Consider the following 18,754-nt stretch of genomic DNA (forward strand, 5'->3'; position numbering starts at 1 on the left):
GTAAGTCAAGTTAAAGAGCTTATTTAATATATCCTAAATATTCAAAGCAGAAAGAGTAAATTTTTACAAAGATAACATTTTTATAATTTTTCTTTTACTTGATCAGAACTTTTCAACAAGTAACAAATTTGATCACAACTTGTCCACAGATTTGATTTTTATTTGTTACACCATACGTAGCATACATAGCATAGTGCTATGTATGTAATAATGTCCTTTTTTTGAGGCGCAGGTGATAATGTTGGGGGTTCAAGTCTTCCTCAAAGAGATTTTTTTTGTGTAAACTTCAATGATTTATTTCTAGAAGGTTATTATTTGTATGCTCACACAAATAGTGTTCTTATTACATTGTCACTGACATTATTTGTGTGCTCGTACAAATAATGTTTTCATTAGACTGTCACTCATATTATTTGTAGGCTAATACAAATAGTGTTCTCATTACATTATCGTTCGCATTATTTGTACGCTCATACAAATAGTGTTCTCATTACACTATTGCTTACATTATTTGTACGCTCATACAAATCATGTTTAAATTTTTACTAACCTAAATTGTACGCAAAAAAAAAAGTTTAAATTCTTTAATTTTTCTTAATTTGAATATCTTCTTGAATAATTTGAATAGCGAAAATTGGAATATCTTCAAAAACGATTATGCTGGATCTAAAATTTTTGCGAATAGACAATCTTTTTTTAAAAATGCAGGTTTTAAAAACGTAGCAAAAGTATTCATATTACCCAGATTTATTTTCTGCTTTTTAGTACAAAAAAAGTTATATTTTAAAAGTTATATTTTATAGCAAATTTTTTTACACTACAACTCATGGAAAAAAGTTAAAAACTAAAAATACTACTCAAATATATTCCTAAAAATCATTTGACCAATATTTTTTTCTTGTATGATCTAACATTTTTTTTTCCAATAAATTTTTTAAAATTCATACATAAGCACACACATTTATTTGTTGTGTACCAGTTGTCTATTAAACTACCTGTAAAGAAGCTAAATCAACCAACAATTTCACTGCTTTGTTGAATGTAGCAGCACAGGTGTTTACTTGTTGACCACCACGAGAAAGTCCTGTCAACTCAAATGCTAAACAAAGTTTAAAATTATTTAAACTAAAATTATATAAAGTATTACAAAATAGATATTACAAAGCTTTACAGAATATTATATTCATCAGGTCATTTCAATTTAATTATTGTACCATTAAAATCTAATAATATATAAATACATATTGCAGATATAAAATAGCTTTGAACTCAATTACTTTTTAATTTTTTTTAAATTTTAACTAAAATTAAAAATTAAAAAAAATTAATAAAAACAAAATTAAACAAAAAAAAAAAACAAAATTAAAAAAAACAAAAAAACAAACTCTTTATGACTATGTAACCAATAACTAAGGGAACGCAAATATGCTGTTGTTGAAATATGCATTATATATATATATATATATATATATATATATATATATATATATATATATATATATTTTATATATATATATATATATATATTTTATATATATATATATATATATATTATATATATATATATATATTATATATATATATATATATATATATATATATATATATATATATATATATATATATATATATATACCAGTAGTTTTCACTCAGATTTTTGGCTGGTCGCTAGAAGGGCAAATAAAGGCAACCAGTTCATTAATTGAGGTCACCTGCCAAATTTTAAAGTTGCCTGTTGCTATTTTTTATAAAATTTTTCGCATTAAACAGATTTTTTTGCATATTCTAGTCATTTTTTATTATAGGGCTATGTGTAGACTAGTAATAATTTGCATAAATAAAAGTAATATTGTAAACTATTGATGCGCCATTAAAATTTTCTTTTGAATTGAGCGCTTATTTTATCAAAAAAATATGCGCTCTTTTTTACATCAACGAATTATTGACAAATATAAAAACAGTTTACAAATACTTCAGGACCCTTTGCTTTTAATGTGTTGTAACTATTTGCTTTTAATATATTGTAATGTAGTTGTAATTAAATTTAATTTTAAACCTCGCTAAAAATAATTTTAACTGATTTAACAAAAATTATTAATTGTATCTAATTTCAGTATTTGAAAAAGATTATATTACATAATAATTTATTTCTTAAAACAATCATATACTTAACATAACTTTTTTTGTTTATCACAATTTATTTATTTTAATATTAACATATTTAATATAGTATTTTTTAATAAAGATTCTAAACAATTCATAGATAGATTTTATCAGTTACCAATAAGATATTGGTAAACATAATTTATGTTCTTAAAGGTATTACGACAAAGAATTTTACACAATATTTAATTAATAAGAATCAAAAAATTCACTTATGAAAAGAATTCTGTTTAACAAAATCACATCTTTACATGACAATAATGGGTGGCCCATTTTTGCCATAACAAAAAAAATTTCCGAAAAAATTCTACGTGGCCCATCATTGCCATTGCCATACATTTTTACTTGTTTACAAATGCCTTGATAAAAAATAAATAATATAAAATGGCGACTAATATATGAAAACAGCGTTTAATGGAAAGCTTGGAATGCTACATAAAACAAAATCTTTCAAGAAAGGAAATTTTAGACTTTATGAAAACAATATGCATAGAGTAAAAGAACTCTTGATAGTCATCTTCAACATTTAAAATATATACAATTGATAAAAATGCAAGAGTTGAAGATGTTCAATCTTTCAACTTGGAAAATGATTGCTTCTATAATCCGGACCAAAGGGTACAAATTAACAACATCAAAGGAGACCTGAACCTCATTATAATCAATTTTCTATAAACTTGCTGCCCACAATTGTCCAAAACATCCACAGTTGTTGAGAATTTTTTACACGCGTTTTATTTAAGTTTAGAGTGGGTTGTACCATATTGACTAAATATTTAGAGATGCTATATGTAGGTGTATCAATGGTGCTTACAATTAACCACATTGGATAACCTTTTTCAGGCTAATGGGCTTTAATTACTCCATATAAACGTGGTGGTACGGTGTCACTCGGGTAGATATTTTTATATTCTTTTTTGGTAAAACATCCAAGTTTATTTAACTTTCTGAGAGAGATTTGAACTTTGTGAAGAACTTGAATAGTTGGGTCGTGATTTAATTTTCTTGTACCTCTCAAGTGCTCTTAAATTTTTCTAGAGCACTATTTTGATCAATTTGAACTAATCCAGATCCTTTGTCAAAAGGATATATCTGAATATTCATATCTTTCCTAACTTCATAAAGAGCTCTCCTTTGTTCATTGATAAGGTTACTTTTAACTGGTTTGGCCATTTTTAATGCATTAAGTCAAATTTTGTAAATAATAAGTAATGCATTAAGTCAAGTTTTGTAAAAACATTTTAAAAATATTTTAAAATAAAACTTCTTTTTATGGATTAATTTCTATTTGTTAAAAATATATTTATTTTTACGATATTCCAAGGGAATACTGATACCCTTGTTATCAAGTATATTAAAAACTGTTATATATATATATATATATATATATATATATATATATATATATATATATATATATATATATATATATATATATACATATATACATATATACATATATACATATATACATATATACATATATACATATATATATATATATACATATATATATATATATATATATATATATATATATATATATATATATATATATATATATATATATATATATATGTATATTAGGGTTATGACATTTTTTGAATCTGTTGTGGCCATACTTCTATAACCTGAGAAATGTTGAGTAATTGATAAAAAACTGGTTTAATGGTAGTCTAGTTGCAAAAATATCCCCCCCCCCTGGGTCGGTGCATGATTTAATTGTAAATTATATTTAGTATTTATAAACTACATATCATTGAAGTCGATCAAGAAAAGTAATTATTTTCAGCAAGTTAGTTTTAACGCTTCACAGGTCATTCTTTCCAATAAATTTCACATTTGCATATTCCCACTTTTTTGAATTTTGAAGGAGATCTTCCATCAATTTAACGCTTCGTTCAGCAATGTTCTTTGAATATGAACTACAATATCTTCTTTGCTCCAGTGTTTCATAAAGCACTTTAAAGCATCTGAACACTTAATTTCAGTCAATGCATCAAGCATATAGTCATATGATTTATCATCAAATAATTGTTTACTGAACCATTGATTTGCAATAAAAGTTGCTGCACTTTCAAGTTCACACCTCCATGTTGGTATAGGAAAATAGGCAAGAAGAACATATGATGCTCTAGAGTTCCATCTAGCACTGTGCAATAGAGGAAGCTTGTGCCACTTAATTTTTGGTAATTTTTTATAATTCTTGAAGTAACTAAAAGCTTCACATAGCTCATAAAGAATTTTAAGTGATCTCGCCATTCCAAGTTTATGTAATGATTAGGCTCAGCTTCATATGTATAATTTTTTTGAAGATTTTCATAATTTTCAGTTAAGTCCTTCACAAATTTATGATCAAAACCAGGCTTATTGATTTACAATTTACAAAATGATCCAAAACATGTTTTAAATGGAGATCCAATATATGATGCTGACATCCTAAAAATTGTGGTTTAGTAAAGCCTCTGGTGTCCATCTCAATTTTGTATTTTTACAACTATACCATTTAATCTTCCTGTGTTTACTGCTGTTGTGTCACATATAATCCTTGAAATACATTTCCTTGCATCAAAATCATTTAGCAATTTTTTAAAAGCTTCAAAAATACCATTGGATTTTCCACTTTCACATTTAACAATTCCTTAGTTAATTTTCCTTTTCTCATTTTGAAGTATCACAACTTGGTATTCAGTCTCGTTTATTTTCTTTCCATCAAAATGTAGACAGAATTGTTCTTCTCGTATCATTTTAGCAACAGTTTTCTTCATGCTTTCCTCTTGCCTTATAGTTGATCTCCATATTCCTGTCTGACTTGGAGTTTTTATTTCAATACCTTTTTCAAATAACTTTTTACAGATTCTAGCTGATTTATTTGTACTTAAAGATTCAGTTATCACAAGATTAGATGCTAACTTTGTTCTATTATATACTCTCTTTCTTGATTTTTTTAATTCCACTGGTTCATAATTGTCTTGTAAATCTAAATCTGAACCAATTTCTTCTGATGCAGTTGAACTGCTAACTGGACAATTATTTGCTTTGCTTGTAAAAGTTGTATCTTTTGCATTACAAATCTGACTTGTGAAGGATGTAATGACACTTGTGTGTTAGTACTGTGACCAACTTCTCCTGAACTTAATAATTGTATGTTAAAAATTTTTTTATCTTCCAGACTAAGCTATATGCCCTAAATATTGGTGATATCAAAAAGATCTCCAAAAACATAGCATTCTTCGTTTTTGCCAGGCTTTTTAAGATACTTGTCATGTTTTTCTATAACCATTTCAATTTTTCTTCCAACTGACTTTTAGAAATACATGGATAGTTGAGTTTGTTCCATAACTTACTTATTTCGACAGCAATTAACTTTACTCTTTCTTTTCTGCTTTTTTCAATTGATGCCAGGTAGTTGTAACGCCCAATAATAAAAGTTTTTTTTAGCATTCTATTAAATGAATCCAATAGTTTTTCAATAAAGGGTAGATCAATTCTTGATGTTATACGTTTTTCAAAGGAAACTAAATTTTTTGTCCATACTCTTGAATATTTGTCAACAACAGTTTTGCTATATTTATTTGACATATAAAAAAAATCTAAAATGCATGGATAATATGTTAGTAATGTTCTATGTTTTAATATTATGTTAATAAAAATACTTTTCTTTAAAAATTTACTGTATAAATATAAAATTAATCAAAAAACATTGAAATGGGTAGAGACAAAAGAAATGAGTAAAACATAAAACGCATTAGTATTAACTATTTTCTGTATTCGTGTGATATTTCAGTTCAGACCAACATATTACACAAGCACATTAAATAGTTTTTACTAAGGTGTGCTATATGCTTTATAACGTATTTAAAAATCAAATACTTCCATAATAGTCATAAAAACAACAATATTTTTATAGCATAACTTAATTGTGGGTGGGTGGGGGACATTTTTTAACTATATTCAATATTACTATGCAATTTTTATATTAACTATCAATTTCTCAGGTTTTAAAACTATGGCCAATTAAAACTGTGACAAAAGTTAAAAAAATCATAACTATAATGTATATATATATATGTATATATATATATAACAATAAAGTTTGCACTATAAAATCATATATAACATTTTTATTAGTATTAAGAAACTTACTGTTAGAACCATCAGAATACGATTCAAACACAGGTAAACGAACACCTTGAATAAAAATAAATATCCTAAAATAATTCTATTATAAAGCAAAATTATCAATTTTTATTTAAAATTAGATTAAAAAAAAGTACCAGCAACATTGTCACTTCTACTTTTAACTTTAACCCAAGCTTTATCAACATTTTCTAGTACAACAACACTAAAACAAATTCATAAATGAGTGAAACCATTTTCAGAATTATTTTATTTGTATAAATATATTTTTATGAAAATAAAATAATGAAAACATTTCATCAATCGCGAGTTATGGAATAAAAAACTTACAAATGCAAACTTTGTGTTTACAGATTGTAAGCAAATTTGTGCTCAGTACTGGTCTAAAGATGCAGAATTAAAAAAAGTCAAAGGTGGTAGTTTAGTTCCAATTCACCCTCCATTAATCTTTGAAGGTGTATCAGTGTCTACTATTCCAATAGTGTCTAGAAAATGAGTCACTGGGTTAATATGCTCTGAAAGAAATAGTTTACCTGATGAGTTCGAAAACTTTAAAAAAGAGAATGCTTCAATTGCAAAAAAATTTGAAATCACTAATAAATAATTATATCTTTAATATCATATGATTTTGCGGACCATTACCTAAGTTTTCAATATATCAGGCTTGGACAGGAATAACGAGCGATCACACGCTGTAACTGACCACCCTTATAACTTTTTTTCTTTTCAATTTGGCCACGGCAGTTTTCATGTTTTAGCAACTTAAATGCTATTTAAAAAAATTGTCACGTTAGAAATAACTTTTAATCGATGATCTTTTGTAAAGTTTTTATTTTTACGCGAAGACTTTAGATAAAATAAAAAATTATTTATAGTGATTGTTTAAAATAATCACATTTTGTGTAAATTAACAAATAATGTTATATTTAATGATTTTTTTGTAGGCATGTATTTTTTATAATAAATTTAAATATTTGTAACTATTTTTCCATGTCTTTCTAAAAATCATTTGAAAGATAATTTTTTTAAGTTACTTTAAATTATGAACAAGTTAAATTAAATCTTCCGTTGCAATGATTTTATTGCTTTATTTTAATTTTCTATTTTTACAAAAATTGTTCAAAACTTTTTTTTAAACTTGACAAGCATGAAATGATTAAAAATCACTATTTTAATAGACAAATTTTTTTAGAAGACATTTCAGATGCATTGCATTTTTATTCAAAATCTTGATCAATATATTTTATCTCGTAGAGAGTTTTGCAAGTGTATAAGAGCTACAAAATGACAAAGTGAAGAAACTTGATAGATACTGAAGATACTGAATATTTAAAGATGATATTTAAGGAGCTTCAGGAATCTCAAAAATATTGCTTTATCTTGGCTGATAAGGTGTACATAAAACCTGAGTTAAAGTACTCTGATGTAGAGTTATTTTTAACTAATCAACTGGAAAGTCAGAATTTTTTTTTTAGTATTTATTTAAACTATTTTTTAAAAAGCTTAAATAATTGTAGAAATAATAGCAGAATTAGTTAGAATAACTCATTAAAAAAAATTATTTTTTAAAGAAATTATTAATTTTGTTATGGTGAAGCAGAAAACGTCCAAGAAAAAGCAAAAACAGTTTTAGCACAAATGCTAATTTGTCTTTTGGTAGTCCACAACTTGTTATAAAAGTTTTTCCAGTTTGTAAAGTTACAATAAATATTCAAACAAGAGTGATAAAAGAATTAAATCAATAAATCATAATTGCAGGTGGAAAGCCTCTTGGGTTAATAATGGAAAACTGTCAAGTAAATCAAAAAACATTTCATTATTTTAATGCAAAAAATGTTCCAGCATACTATTTTTTAAACAACACGGTGCATGTTTTAAAATGTATTTGAAACAATTGAATCACTAAAAATTTCAATATCTAAAATATAAATTGCTAAATGATAACGATACTGTGTGACTTGCAGAATTAAATTTATAATTCAGCTTTATGCTGCAGATAATCGAATTGTTAAGTTACCATCGTTAACACAAAAAGCTTTGTCATTTTTTGTGATGAAACAGTTGCAGCATTATGTGTTAAATTGTGAGTGAAACAGTTGCAGCATTATGTGTTAAATTTCCTGAAGCTGAAGATACAGCACTTTTCATTGAAACAGTTGTCAAGTGGTGGCTTATTGTCAACAGTAAAGCAAAAGCTCTAGATATAAGATTAAATGATACTTAAAGAAAGCCTTTTACTTCAGTCAATGATTGGCAAATAGATTTCTTAAAAATCTATTTTTCTTATTTTGCTGAAATTTTAAACTGCGTAAATTCAAAGTTTAGAGAGAAAAAGTTAACAATGGATACTGGGAGTGCCTTGCAAAAAACTTCTAAAAGGTTAGCAAGCTGTGCAAAGCATTTGTTGAACTGCAGTGTATCTTATGTATTGTTAGGATATATGCAATCAGATGCACCAGAAAAATGGTTTAGGAAATATTAGCAAAGGTCAGGTAGCACACATCTGATAACTGTGCAAAATGGTAATCAAAAATTTAAAATTTATAAAACTAGAAAGTTGCAAGACAAAGAAGTAGATTTTACAATACTTCCTCCTACTTGCCACTAATGTGGTAAGTGTGAACTTGATGTGGAATTAGATATGTCAATATGTGAAAATTGTGAGGATCAGTTACCAAATGAATGCAAACAAGGGCTTTTATTTATATAGCAGGTTTTATTGCTTTCAAACTTTTAGAATTACAATCAACTTTAGAGGAAACAGACACCTTCGATATGTTTCAAAAATACGGAGCTTTGATGAGTGCTTTGATTAGTGCTCTGAACAGGGGAAGACTAAAAGAACCTTCTGACAATTTGGTTTACTTTGTTATTTATTGTTTTTTTATATTTGATGTTATATTTATGGATAAAGTTTCACCATTGGTGTGCAAGGGAGGATTAATTGACATTTTTATTAACTGTAATAGTAAATTTCAATTGCTTGTTCGAAGTGTTAAAAAAGTTTGCTGCATTTTGGCGAACATTTTTTTAAACAATTATTGTGAAAAACACTCTGAAGATTTCGGAAAAGAATGCTTAATAAAACAAGCAAAACTTTCAACTTCAAAATAAAATACTTTAAGTTAAAAAAGTCGAAATAATTTTTTTTCAAAGTTAATATATTTGTTTGTATTTATCAAAACATTTATTATTCATAAAACATGTGTTAAACATCTAAAATAAACATAGTTATAAAAGTGAGATTTACTCATTTTTAACTCTTTAAATCTTTATTGTAATAAAGTAAACTCTTTAAATCTTTATTATAATAAAGTTATTTCTAAATGTAAAAAAAATGCCAACAATATTTGATCCCACAACAATATTTGATCCAAAAATTAAATAAAATTGTTTTGTCTTGACAATGTTCTTTATTTTTTGTTATTTCACCTCCCCAAGGCCCAGAAGGCCACTACAGATAAGGAGGCCACTTAATTGTGGTTATAATCCTCTCTCAACTCTATAACTCCGAAACACGAACCTTGACGAACAAGGCCGCTGCGCGGAGAAACAAGTTGAGTGCAGTACTACTATATATATATATATATATATATATATATATATATATATATATATATATATATATATATATATATATATATATATATATATATATATATATATATATATATATATAAATAAAATGTTTCAATGTCATATCTTGTTGTACATGGAAATATATATATATATTTAAAATATAAAGCATAAAATAACAGCTGCATACAAACTAAATTGTTTCTTCGTAATATTTCGACCTGTTTTTGCACAGATCGTCATCAGACGTAAAGTATAATACAAAAAACCCATTACAAATATTACATAAAAATTTTAATAAATATTAATTAAAAATAAAAAGAAACCATAAATGATTACTTATGATTATTTAAATCCGTTTTTTTGGATAATTTTTTTAAACCGAGGTCTCCAATTGTTTGTAGAAACTTTAATGCAATTGTCACGGTTGAGAAGTATTGGAGCATGTTTTATTTCTTGGTATGTTGAGGCGTAGTTAATTTTAAGTGATTCTCTAACTTTACGTTTATCGCACTCTGATTTTATTGCTAGAGTTCCCAGATTTGACCAATCAACCATACCATTACATTCTCTATTATGTTCGGTTGCACCAAATGCATCCCATTTACCTTTTAAATAGTTTTTTTGATGTTCAATGCATCTCGTTAAAATTTTCTTTTTTGTGTCGTCAATGTATATACTGCCACAAGAGCATGTGAGTTTATAGACACCGGGATTGCTATTGGGAATTAACTTAGACTTATTGTTGCATAAGATGTTTTTTAACGTAGGTGGTGTGATAAAAACTATTCTGACGTTGTAAGGTTGAAGTTCTTTTCTATGTTTTGGACCTAATCTTGGGAGCCATGGAAGTTTAACTGTATATTTAAATGTTTCTGTTTTATTATAACTTATTTTAGAAAGGTTGATTCTTTTCTGAATATAGTTCTTAGCAGTTGTTTCAAGCTTTAATCTATCCATGTCCATTTTCTGCAAACATGTTCACTAAAAATTGTATTTCATCATTAAAATATTTTTTTAAACAAATTTTAATGGCACGAAATATAAAACCTTTAAAAACACCCATAACTATTTTTGGATTAATGTTTGATGAAGGTTTTATTTGTATATTAGTGATAGCCGAATTTCAATGGATTTTAAAGTTATAGTATGAGTTATTAGTGTTGGTTACAGTTATATTCAAGAAGTTTAATTCCTTTTTATTGTTTTCTTTTTCTGAAGTATATTTTATTGCTGGATCTTCTTTATTTAACAACTCCAGAAACTTATCATGATTTTGTATTGAGTCGAATCTTGCATGACAGTCTTCTACATACCTTTTGTAAGTCTTTGGCGAAAAATGACCAACCTTAGCAATATTAAGAGCTTTTGTTTCCAAATGCTGTAAAATTGCTTCAGCAACTACGAGACCTATAGGTCCTAAATTCGGTATAGATCTCATTTCTGTATAAAAAATAACATTGATTAAGGCAGAGTTTGATCATTTCATGTATATAACTAAGAGTTAGTTTGGTTCTTTTTTAAAGATTATCAATATTGTTGTTTAAAATATTGATTATCACAGGAATTGCTCTGTTAATTGGAATGGAGGGATATAACGCCACCACATTAAAAGAAACTTGAATTTCACTAGGATCAATTAAGCAAGATTTGGCTTCATTGACAAACGAGGAGTTTAATAATCTTGTTTTGTTTTTGTTTAAGGTTGGTTGTATAATTTTTACAAGATACTCTGATGATCCATATGGTGGGGTACCAATAGTAGAAACGAGTGACCACATTGGATAATTCTTTTCTGGCTTGTCAGCTTTTATGACTCCATATAAACGTGGAGGGACAAAGTCAGAAGGGTACATTTGAAAATAAGTATTGTTATCTAATTTTTGGTTTTCGTAACTTGCATAATAGTTTCTGGAATTTAGTCATAAGGGTTTGAGTCAGGTCATAGTTAATAGTTACTGAGTGCTTAATTTCCTCTTCTAATTTATAAAATTTCTCTACTTCATTTATTAGTACAAATCCTGTTCCTTTATCAAATGGAATAACTGCTAAATCATTCATTTTTTTCCTCAAATTATTTAAAGATAATATTTGTTCTTTTGTTAAATTATTGGGTAATCTATGCTTTACATTTTTAATAAGAAATTTACTCAAGTTTAGTCGAACCTTTTCTGCATCAGATTTTTTATTATTCTTTTCTTAATGTAAAGCAAAAGGTTCGATTGGTGTTAAAATTTCAATATAAAGCAACTTTTTATACAACAATCCAAAATTTGGTCTAAGATTCAGGAGATTTATCGTGGAGGTGACTAACTAAGTTTGCAATAAGTTTAAGATTCCATATTTAAACATACTTTTATTCAATCCGTTGGATCGTTTTTGTTTATTGGAAGTCATTTTATAAAGTTTTTCAAACTTATCTTTTAAATGTTTCTTTTTAATTTTGTAATGATGTTTTTTCGATTTTTTTTAAAGTAACATTTTCAATAATTTTATAGTGATTAGGTGTCAAAATTTTTCCTAAATTATAACAAACATTTTTTATAACATTCCTACTAGTAAAAAATCTATACTTTGCTTCATTTCGGGCGCGTATCAATAAGTTTCTTTGATATTCTTTAGTAATATTTTCTGCTTTTTTCGATTTAATTGGTGATCTTACTTTTAACGATGGTGGAATTATATGATTGGAAACGCACCTTTGAAGAAAGATTAATTGGCTTTTTGATATTGCATTTCTAATTTTTTGTTCCTGAAGTTTTACTGTAGAATTATATATCTCCTTGCAATGCGGTAGTGGTGTAATGGTAAAGCGCTCGCTTCATAAGCGAGAGGTTCCGAGTTCGATCCCCACCACGTCCCTGGTAGTACCGCGCTCAACTTGTTTCTCCGCGCAGCGGCCTTGTTCGTCAAGGTTCGTGTTTCGGAGCTATAGAGTTGAGAGAGGGTTATAACCACTAATAAGTAGCCTCCTCATCTGTAGTGGCCTTCGGCCTTGAGGAGGTGAATAAAAAAAAAAAAAAAAAAAAAAAAAAAAAAAAGGAATTAGTAATATATACATATATATATTTAAAATATAAAGAATAAAATAACAGCTGCATTCAAACTAAATTTTTTCTTTGTAATATTTCGACCTGTTTTTGCATAGATCGTCATTAGACATAAAATATAATACAAAAAACCGTTACAAATATTACATAAAAACCTCAAAGACGACATTAAAAAGAAGCCATAAATGATTACATAATAATGTAAATATAAAATTAGCAAATATTATTTAATTCCGTTTTTTTGGATAATTTTTTTGAACAGAGGTCTCCAACTGCTTGTAGAAATTTTAATGCCATCGCCACAGTTGAGAAGTATTGGAGCGTGTTTTATTTCATGGTATGTTGAGGCGTAGTTAATTTTAAATAAAAATTAACAACAAGGCATAGTTTATTTATATATAAGAAGATAGAAAATGGAATAAAGAGAATAGCAAGCACCATAAAAACCTTTCACTAAATGCTAAATTATATTTATGTTATGTCATAATTATAAGCAGTATTAGAATGTCATAATTATTAGCAGTAAATAAACAAGTTTGGTTGAAAATTAAATTTATTAAGTCCCTCACTGTCACAGAAAATTAAAGACTGTCTGTCTTTGAAATCAAAAATTGATCACCTTTTTACAAGACTGAAGATTATTGTTGTGTCACCAAATATGCATCAAATAGACCACATTAGAAAAAAGATTACCAGAAAGATCTATAAGGAATATTGATAAAGAACAGCACAGAATCAAAGATGGAATGGTGTGGTACACCACAAATAATGAAGAGCTTTGTCCCTATAGGAAAAATTCAATACTGAAAGTTTTTGATGTCAAAAAAATAATTAAAAATAAAATAAAAAATAATATAATAAGCATAATAAAAAATAAAAAAACTGTAATGGTAATATTTTGTTAAAAATATTTTAAAAAATCATTGAAAAAAATCTAACACCTAAAATCTCCAGCAGTAAAGTATGCCTCTGCTAATGAAAATGAAGCTGCTTTCATTGCATCCCCCATCATAACTTTGGTCTGTAAAAAAAACAAATAAGAAATTAAAAAAATTAGTAAAATATAATACTTAAAAAATTATTATAGATTAACTAATCAACTACATGAATATGCCCATATTACTTTATTCAATTATGGTTATATTAATTTTACAGTGGCTCTTATTTTTTCTGTCTTTAAGTATATAGTAAATGAAAAACTTTAATTACCTATGCAGCATAAATATATATATATATATATATATATATATATATATATATATATATATATATATATATATATATATATATATATATATATATATATATATATATATATATATATATATATATATATGCTAAACTTTATCAAAAGCTTTAAAAACGTCAAGAGCAATGCACTTAACCTCTCCACCTTTATCTAATGCACGATAAAACCTATCGGTTATTACTGTTAGCAAATCTGAGGTGACAAAGTCTGAACTATACAAGAGAGGTGGAATAACAGATTTGGCCTTATTATTGATACTATTAAAGAATAATTAATAAATAATTAAATAAAAAATTAGACTTTTATGAGAGCCTAATTTTTGTGATGAAATACAAGATTTCATGACCTGAGAACAGCATGCTTTATCGCATGACAAAATTTTTTTAGAATGGTTCCTAGCAGAAATAAACAGAGACCTGTTTTCTGGAGAATTGTTTTGCTGATAGATATTGTTGTAACGGTTTCCATTGAAAATTGCAGCAGCACATTGTGAGGGTTGTGAGGGAGTGAGGGTTGACCTGCAATTGTCAAGAGGGAATAAAAGATTCCATGCTAGCCTGAATCCACGAAATTATGCAAAAAGCACATTTGACAGCAGGAAGACAAAAGATTTCAATCCAAGAGCCATCACAAAGAAAATCGATGATACAGGGATTCAGATGATGATGAAGAATAAAATAATAGTTTTAGAGAGATCAAACTGTGATCAGAAGCACCTTGGGGTGAATGTGGAAAAACTGAGCACTGACTAGGATCAAAAACAAGACATAAGTTGAGTAGAGAAGACAAATGATTTGGGTTGTCTGGAAAGCGAGTTGGAAAGTTGACTATTTGAGTTAGGGATTGAGAAAGGCAAAAGTTATGGGCTTTAATGCTTGCAGAGTCACTGACACTAGAGCCAAGCCATTCAGTGTGATGAGCATTTAAGTCACCGACAACAATGATTTTGGCTAAAGGATAAAGAGAGAGGGCTTGGTCAATATGATTAGAAATAATATTAAAAAGAGTGCAGTCTTGAGATGAAGGAGAGCAATATAGAAATAAGAGAAAGGCAAGTGAAGTGGTGCTAAATGAAAGAAAAAAAACAATTCAAACCTAGTTTCACGACAAATGGGTGAATTGTTACGAATGCAAATGCCCAGACCAAACATGTGACTATTGGAGTCTTTACGAATTAAAGGAAGTTAACCATCAACACTAAGACCACAAGATGAGACAGCTGAACTCAAATTAGTCTCACAAAGAGCAAGTAGGTCTGGTGAACTTTACAAGAGACAAGACTCAACAAATGAAAAGTTACTTCAAAGGCACAAATATTAGTGAATAATAGGTTTAGAGAACTTGGTGATAATGATGGTTTTTTGTGTTGTTTAGTTTTTGGTACTTTATTTTGTTAAAGAATTTGACTCAAAGCATGGATAGTATTCAGTACACTATTTAATAGCCCAAGCAATTGCCTCATTACTACTAATAAACCCTAAGCAGTAACAAAGGACTCCAAATGTAGCCTTGGGAATGCACACCAAAAGAATAAACAGAGAAACCATCCATGCGCAACATGGCATTGTTAATACTTTGATATTTTTTAGCTGTTGATGGAACCAACCTCTCTGAGAGCTATTACAGAGTTTGGGAAACCTGACTAACAGCCGGCCTCAGAACCATAAACTGAGTTTTAGAGCTGAAGCTTCATTAGGAAATAATAGAATGAGTTGCCTAGTCATATAGACAGAGACACAAGCAAAACCCATGCATTGAGTCAAGAAGATCCAGCATTCAACATCCTAAACTGGAAAGAATATATCGTAATTACATCTGCTCAAGCCAAATAGATGAGGAAGGGGTGCAAGGCTGGTCAACAAATAGAATCTGCTTACCACTCAAGTCTTTGCCTAAAAGGCCATCTACAAGACAGTAGCCGGATGCATTTAACATCTGCCCAAGATGAGTATTTTTATTGAGACACTATCTCTAGCCTTTACTCAACCAAGAGCCCCAAGGCAGGGGTGTTTTAAGTCGGAGTTGGCTTCTCCTAGCCAATATGCTGTTAAAATAAACTTTATGCATGTTAGATTTACTGTTAAAAAAAAAAGACTTTTATTGAATCACTTGCATTTAAACAGTCAGTATATTTAATTAAAGGGACAATATTTTTTTTAGGGAATACTTGGAATTAATTTAAAAATGCCAGTAAAAACGAAACGCCAGTAGATCGACGCTCCACCAAGTAAATCCATAAATAAAAATCCAAGACAAAAAATAATGATAATTTGTTAAAATAAAAAAATACTGACTTTTAAATTAAAAATATTGAAATTACTTTAATTATATTAATGAAAATGAAAAGATAAATAAAGTAGAATAAATTAAGTACAAAAATGAAAAATGAGTGCATACCTTATTTAAAAAAATAAATAATTAAAATCAATAAACAAACCTCAATTATGCTTTTTAAAATTTTTCGAAAGCGAAGAGTTAAAGCATCAGATTTTTTTTTCAGCAAACTATGTCCCTTCTGAGCACCTTTTAATTGATTTTTTATGACAGTCATTGCCCTAAAACATTTGATAAAAATAGTACATTTAATATAAAATATTTGATAAAAATATAACATTTAATATAAAATTGATAGTGAATGTTGATTGGAGTGAGATATGAAATATTGATTTTAGTTCATACTAATTTTTTAAAAATTTTCAAAGCTTTTGGTAAAACTAAAACTTAAGCAAGTTTTAGTTTTTAAAAAAGATTCAAATTTTTTTTAAAGTTATATTTATTATCTAGAGATATTCTTAAATTGTAATAAGTTGAAATTGTATAAAAAATTAAAAACAAATGCACATTATACACAGTATAATGCTTTACTAATAAAAAAACTATTATAATGTAAAATTTTTATAACTTAAAAAAACTTAAGATTACTTATACAAGCAATATTAAGTCTAACAGCTTTTTGACAGTCTAAACGACTTTTATTCTCTGATACTGACTTGTAAACCATAATAACAAAAAGGTTCTATTGTATTTTCAATGAAAATAATGAAGTGAAATGAGTCATTTACTTTATATCTTATAATATTTTTACTGCTGATCTCAAAAAAAACTGTAAGTAAAAAAACAATTGATTGTAATGAAATATAAAATATAACAGATTGCAAAGCTACATAAGCTATATTATATATATAAATTATCTATGATCTAAACCATCCTGATTATTAAAATTCCAAAAAAATTTAATAATGCAGAAAAAAAAAAGAAAAAGTTTTTAACAAGCATTATAGTTTTTAAAATTTATGTTTCCTAATTTTTTTTAAGGTGACTAAAATTATTTAAAATTGCAATAAAAATCACTTTAAAAAAATAAAGTTTGCTTAACAGTGTCAAGGTTTCATTCTTAATTCAGGATACAAGGAACAAATTTAAACATGAAGAACTTCTAGAGTAGCTCTCTCTTGAATATACTTCTTCTTCTAGAAGAAGATTCAAGAGATCGACTCTGCAGCTTCTTTTAATGGAAAAAGTTTAACGCTTCCTTTTAAGTTGGTGGTCTATTTGGCCATCTTTGACTTTTAAACCACTCTTATACTTATACTCTCTATTGATACTAAAGTATTTGCAAGTATTTGCAAGTATTTGATAAGAATTAACAAAGTCATAACAATTTTTGTCAATACAAATTTTGTTTTGATCACATTTTCTTTAAAAAATTATATATTAAAAAATCGATATTTAGTTCATCATAATTTTCAAAGGAACTACTCGACTTTTTACTTTTTAACTACTGTATTGATCTTCTTTCCAATGATATATAACAATATAATGTTCAATCAATTTGAAATTTTTATACACATACCTTTATTAGATAAATTATTTACAATAATTCTTCAATGGGGTTAATATTTTATTTTATTAATACTAAGAGAAATTATGAAGGTTTGCTTAACTGTAATATATTTAGCTAATTTTAAACTGAAATGTAATTGATTAATTAAACATCGAGTTGTTGCCTCAAACAAATCTATAAAATTGAGTAATTTCTAAAAAAAACACAGAGATAAAATCAACATATTTTAAAATATAGCAAAGCAAAATTAAAATATACTTACATACGAGATGGAAAGATATTAATTTTGTCTTTACCCGACATCTTTTTAACATAATCGAGCCACTTATTTGTTTTTTCCGATACGCTTTTTAGTTTATTAATATTGTCCCGAAATGTTCGTGCTTAAACTTGCTACGTCATCTGTTTAACAACGCCCTCAAAGAGGTTTTTGTTTGTTTGATTTTTGTTTTGTTTTTGTTCATTTGAGTTTTGCACTATTTTTGTTACTATTGTGTAGCATAGTAACCCTGACATAAAGTCACAAAGACTAATCCAAAGTAGCGTCCATTAAACAGTTTTGCGTACCGAAATGCTATTCAAGGTTTGAACTCGTATCGCACATCAGTGCGGGTTTTAACATTTCGTTTGACGCTCTAACAAACTGAGCTCTATTGTAGAGCATTGGTCTAAAATTAACCTAATAATAATGGGTATCCAATTTAAATAAATTTTTTATTTTATTTATTTAAC

General features: G+C 27.1%; 1 protein-coding gene across 2 annotated transcripts in view; it reads right to left on the reverse strand.

Moving 5' to 3' along the window:
- The window catches only part of LOC105848964 (V-type proton ATPase subunit D), a 28,997-nt gene extending 10,557 nt beyond the window's left edge, over nucleotides 1-18,440 (reverse strand). For both annotated transcript variants that reach the window (XM_065804448.1, XM_065804447.1), the window contains exons 1-6: nucleotides 18,285-18,440; nucleotides 16,616-16,733; nucleotides 13,871-13,950; nucleotides 6,441-6,508; nucleotides 6,310-6,354; nucleotides 996-1,099 (exon numbers count right to left, since the gene is read on the reverse strand). In XM_065804448.1, coding sequence (XP_065660520.1) covers nucleotides 996-1,099; nucleotides 6,310-6,354; nucleotides 6,441-6,508; nucleotides 13,871-13,950; nucleotides 16,616-16,733; nucleotides 18,285-18,325 — 456 coding nt within the window. In that variant the 5' untranslated portion in view covers nucleotides 18,326-18,440. The remainder of the gene's footprint in view (nucleotides 1-995; nucleotides 1,100-6,309; nucleotides 6,355-6,440; nucleotides 6,509-13,870; nucleotides 13,951-16,615; nucleotides 16,734-18,284) is intronic.
- Nucleotides 18,441-18,754: the final 314 nt, after the last annotated feature.

Source organism: Hydra vulgaris, chromosome 09, assembly GCF_038396675.1.
Source record: "Hydra vulgaris chromosome 09, alternate assembly HydraT2T_AEP".
Classification (NCBI taxonomy): Eukaryota; Metazoa; Cnidaria; class Hydrozoa; order Anthoathecata; family Hydridae; genus Hydra; species Hydra vulgaris.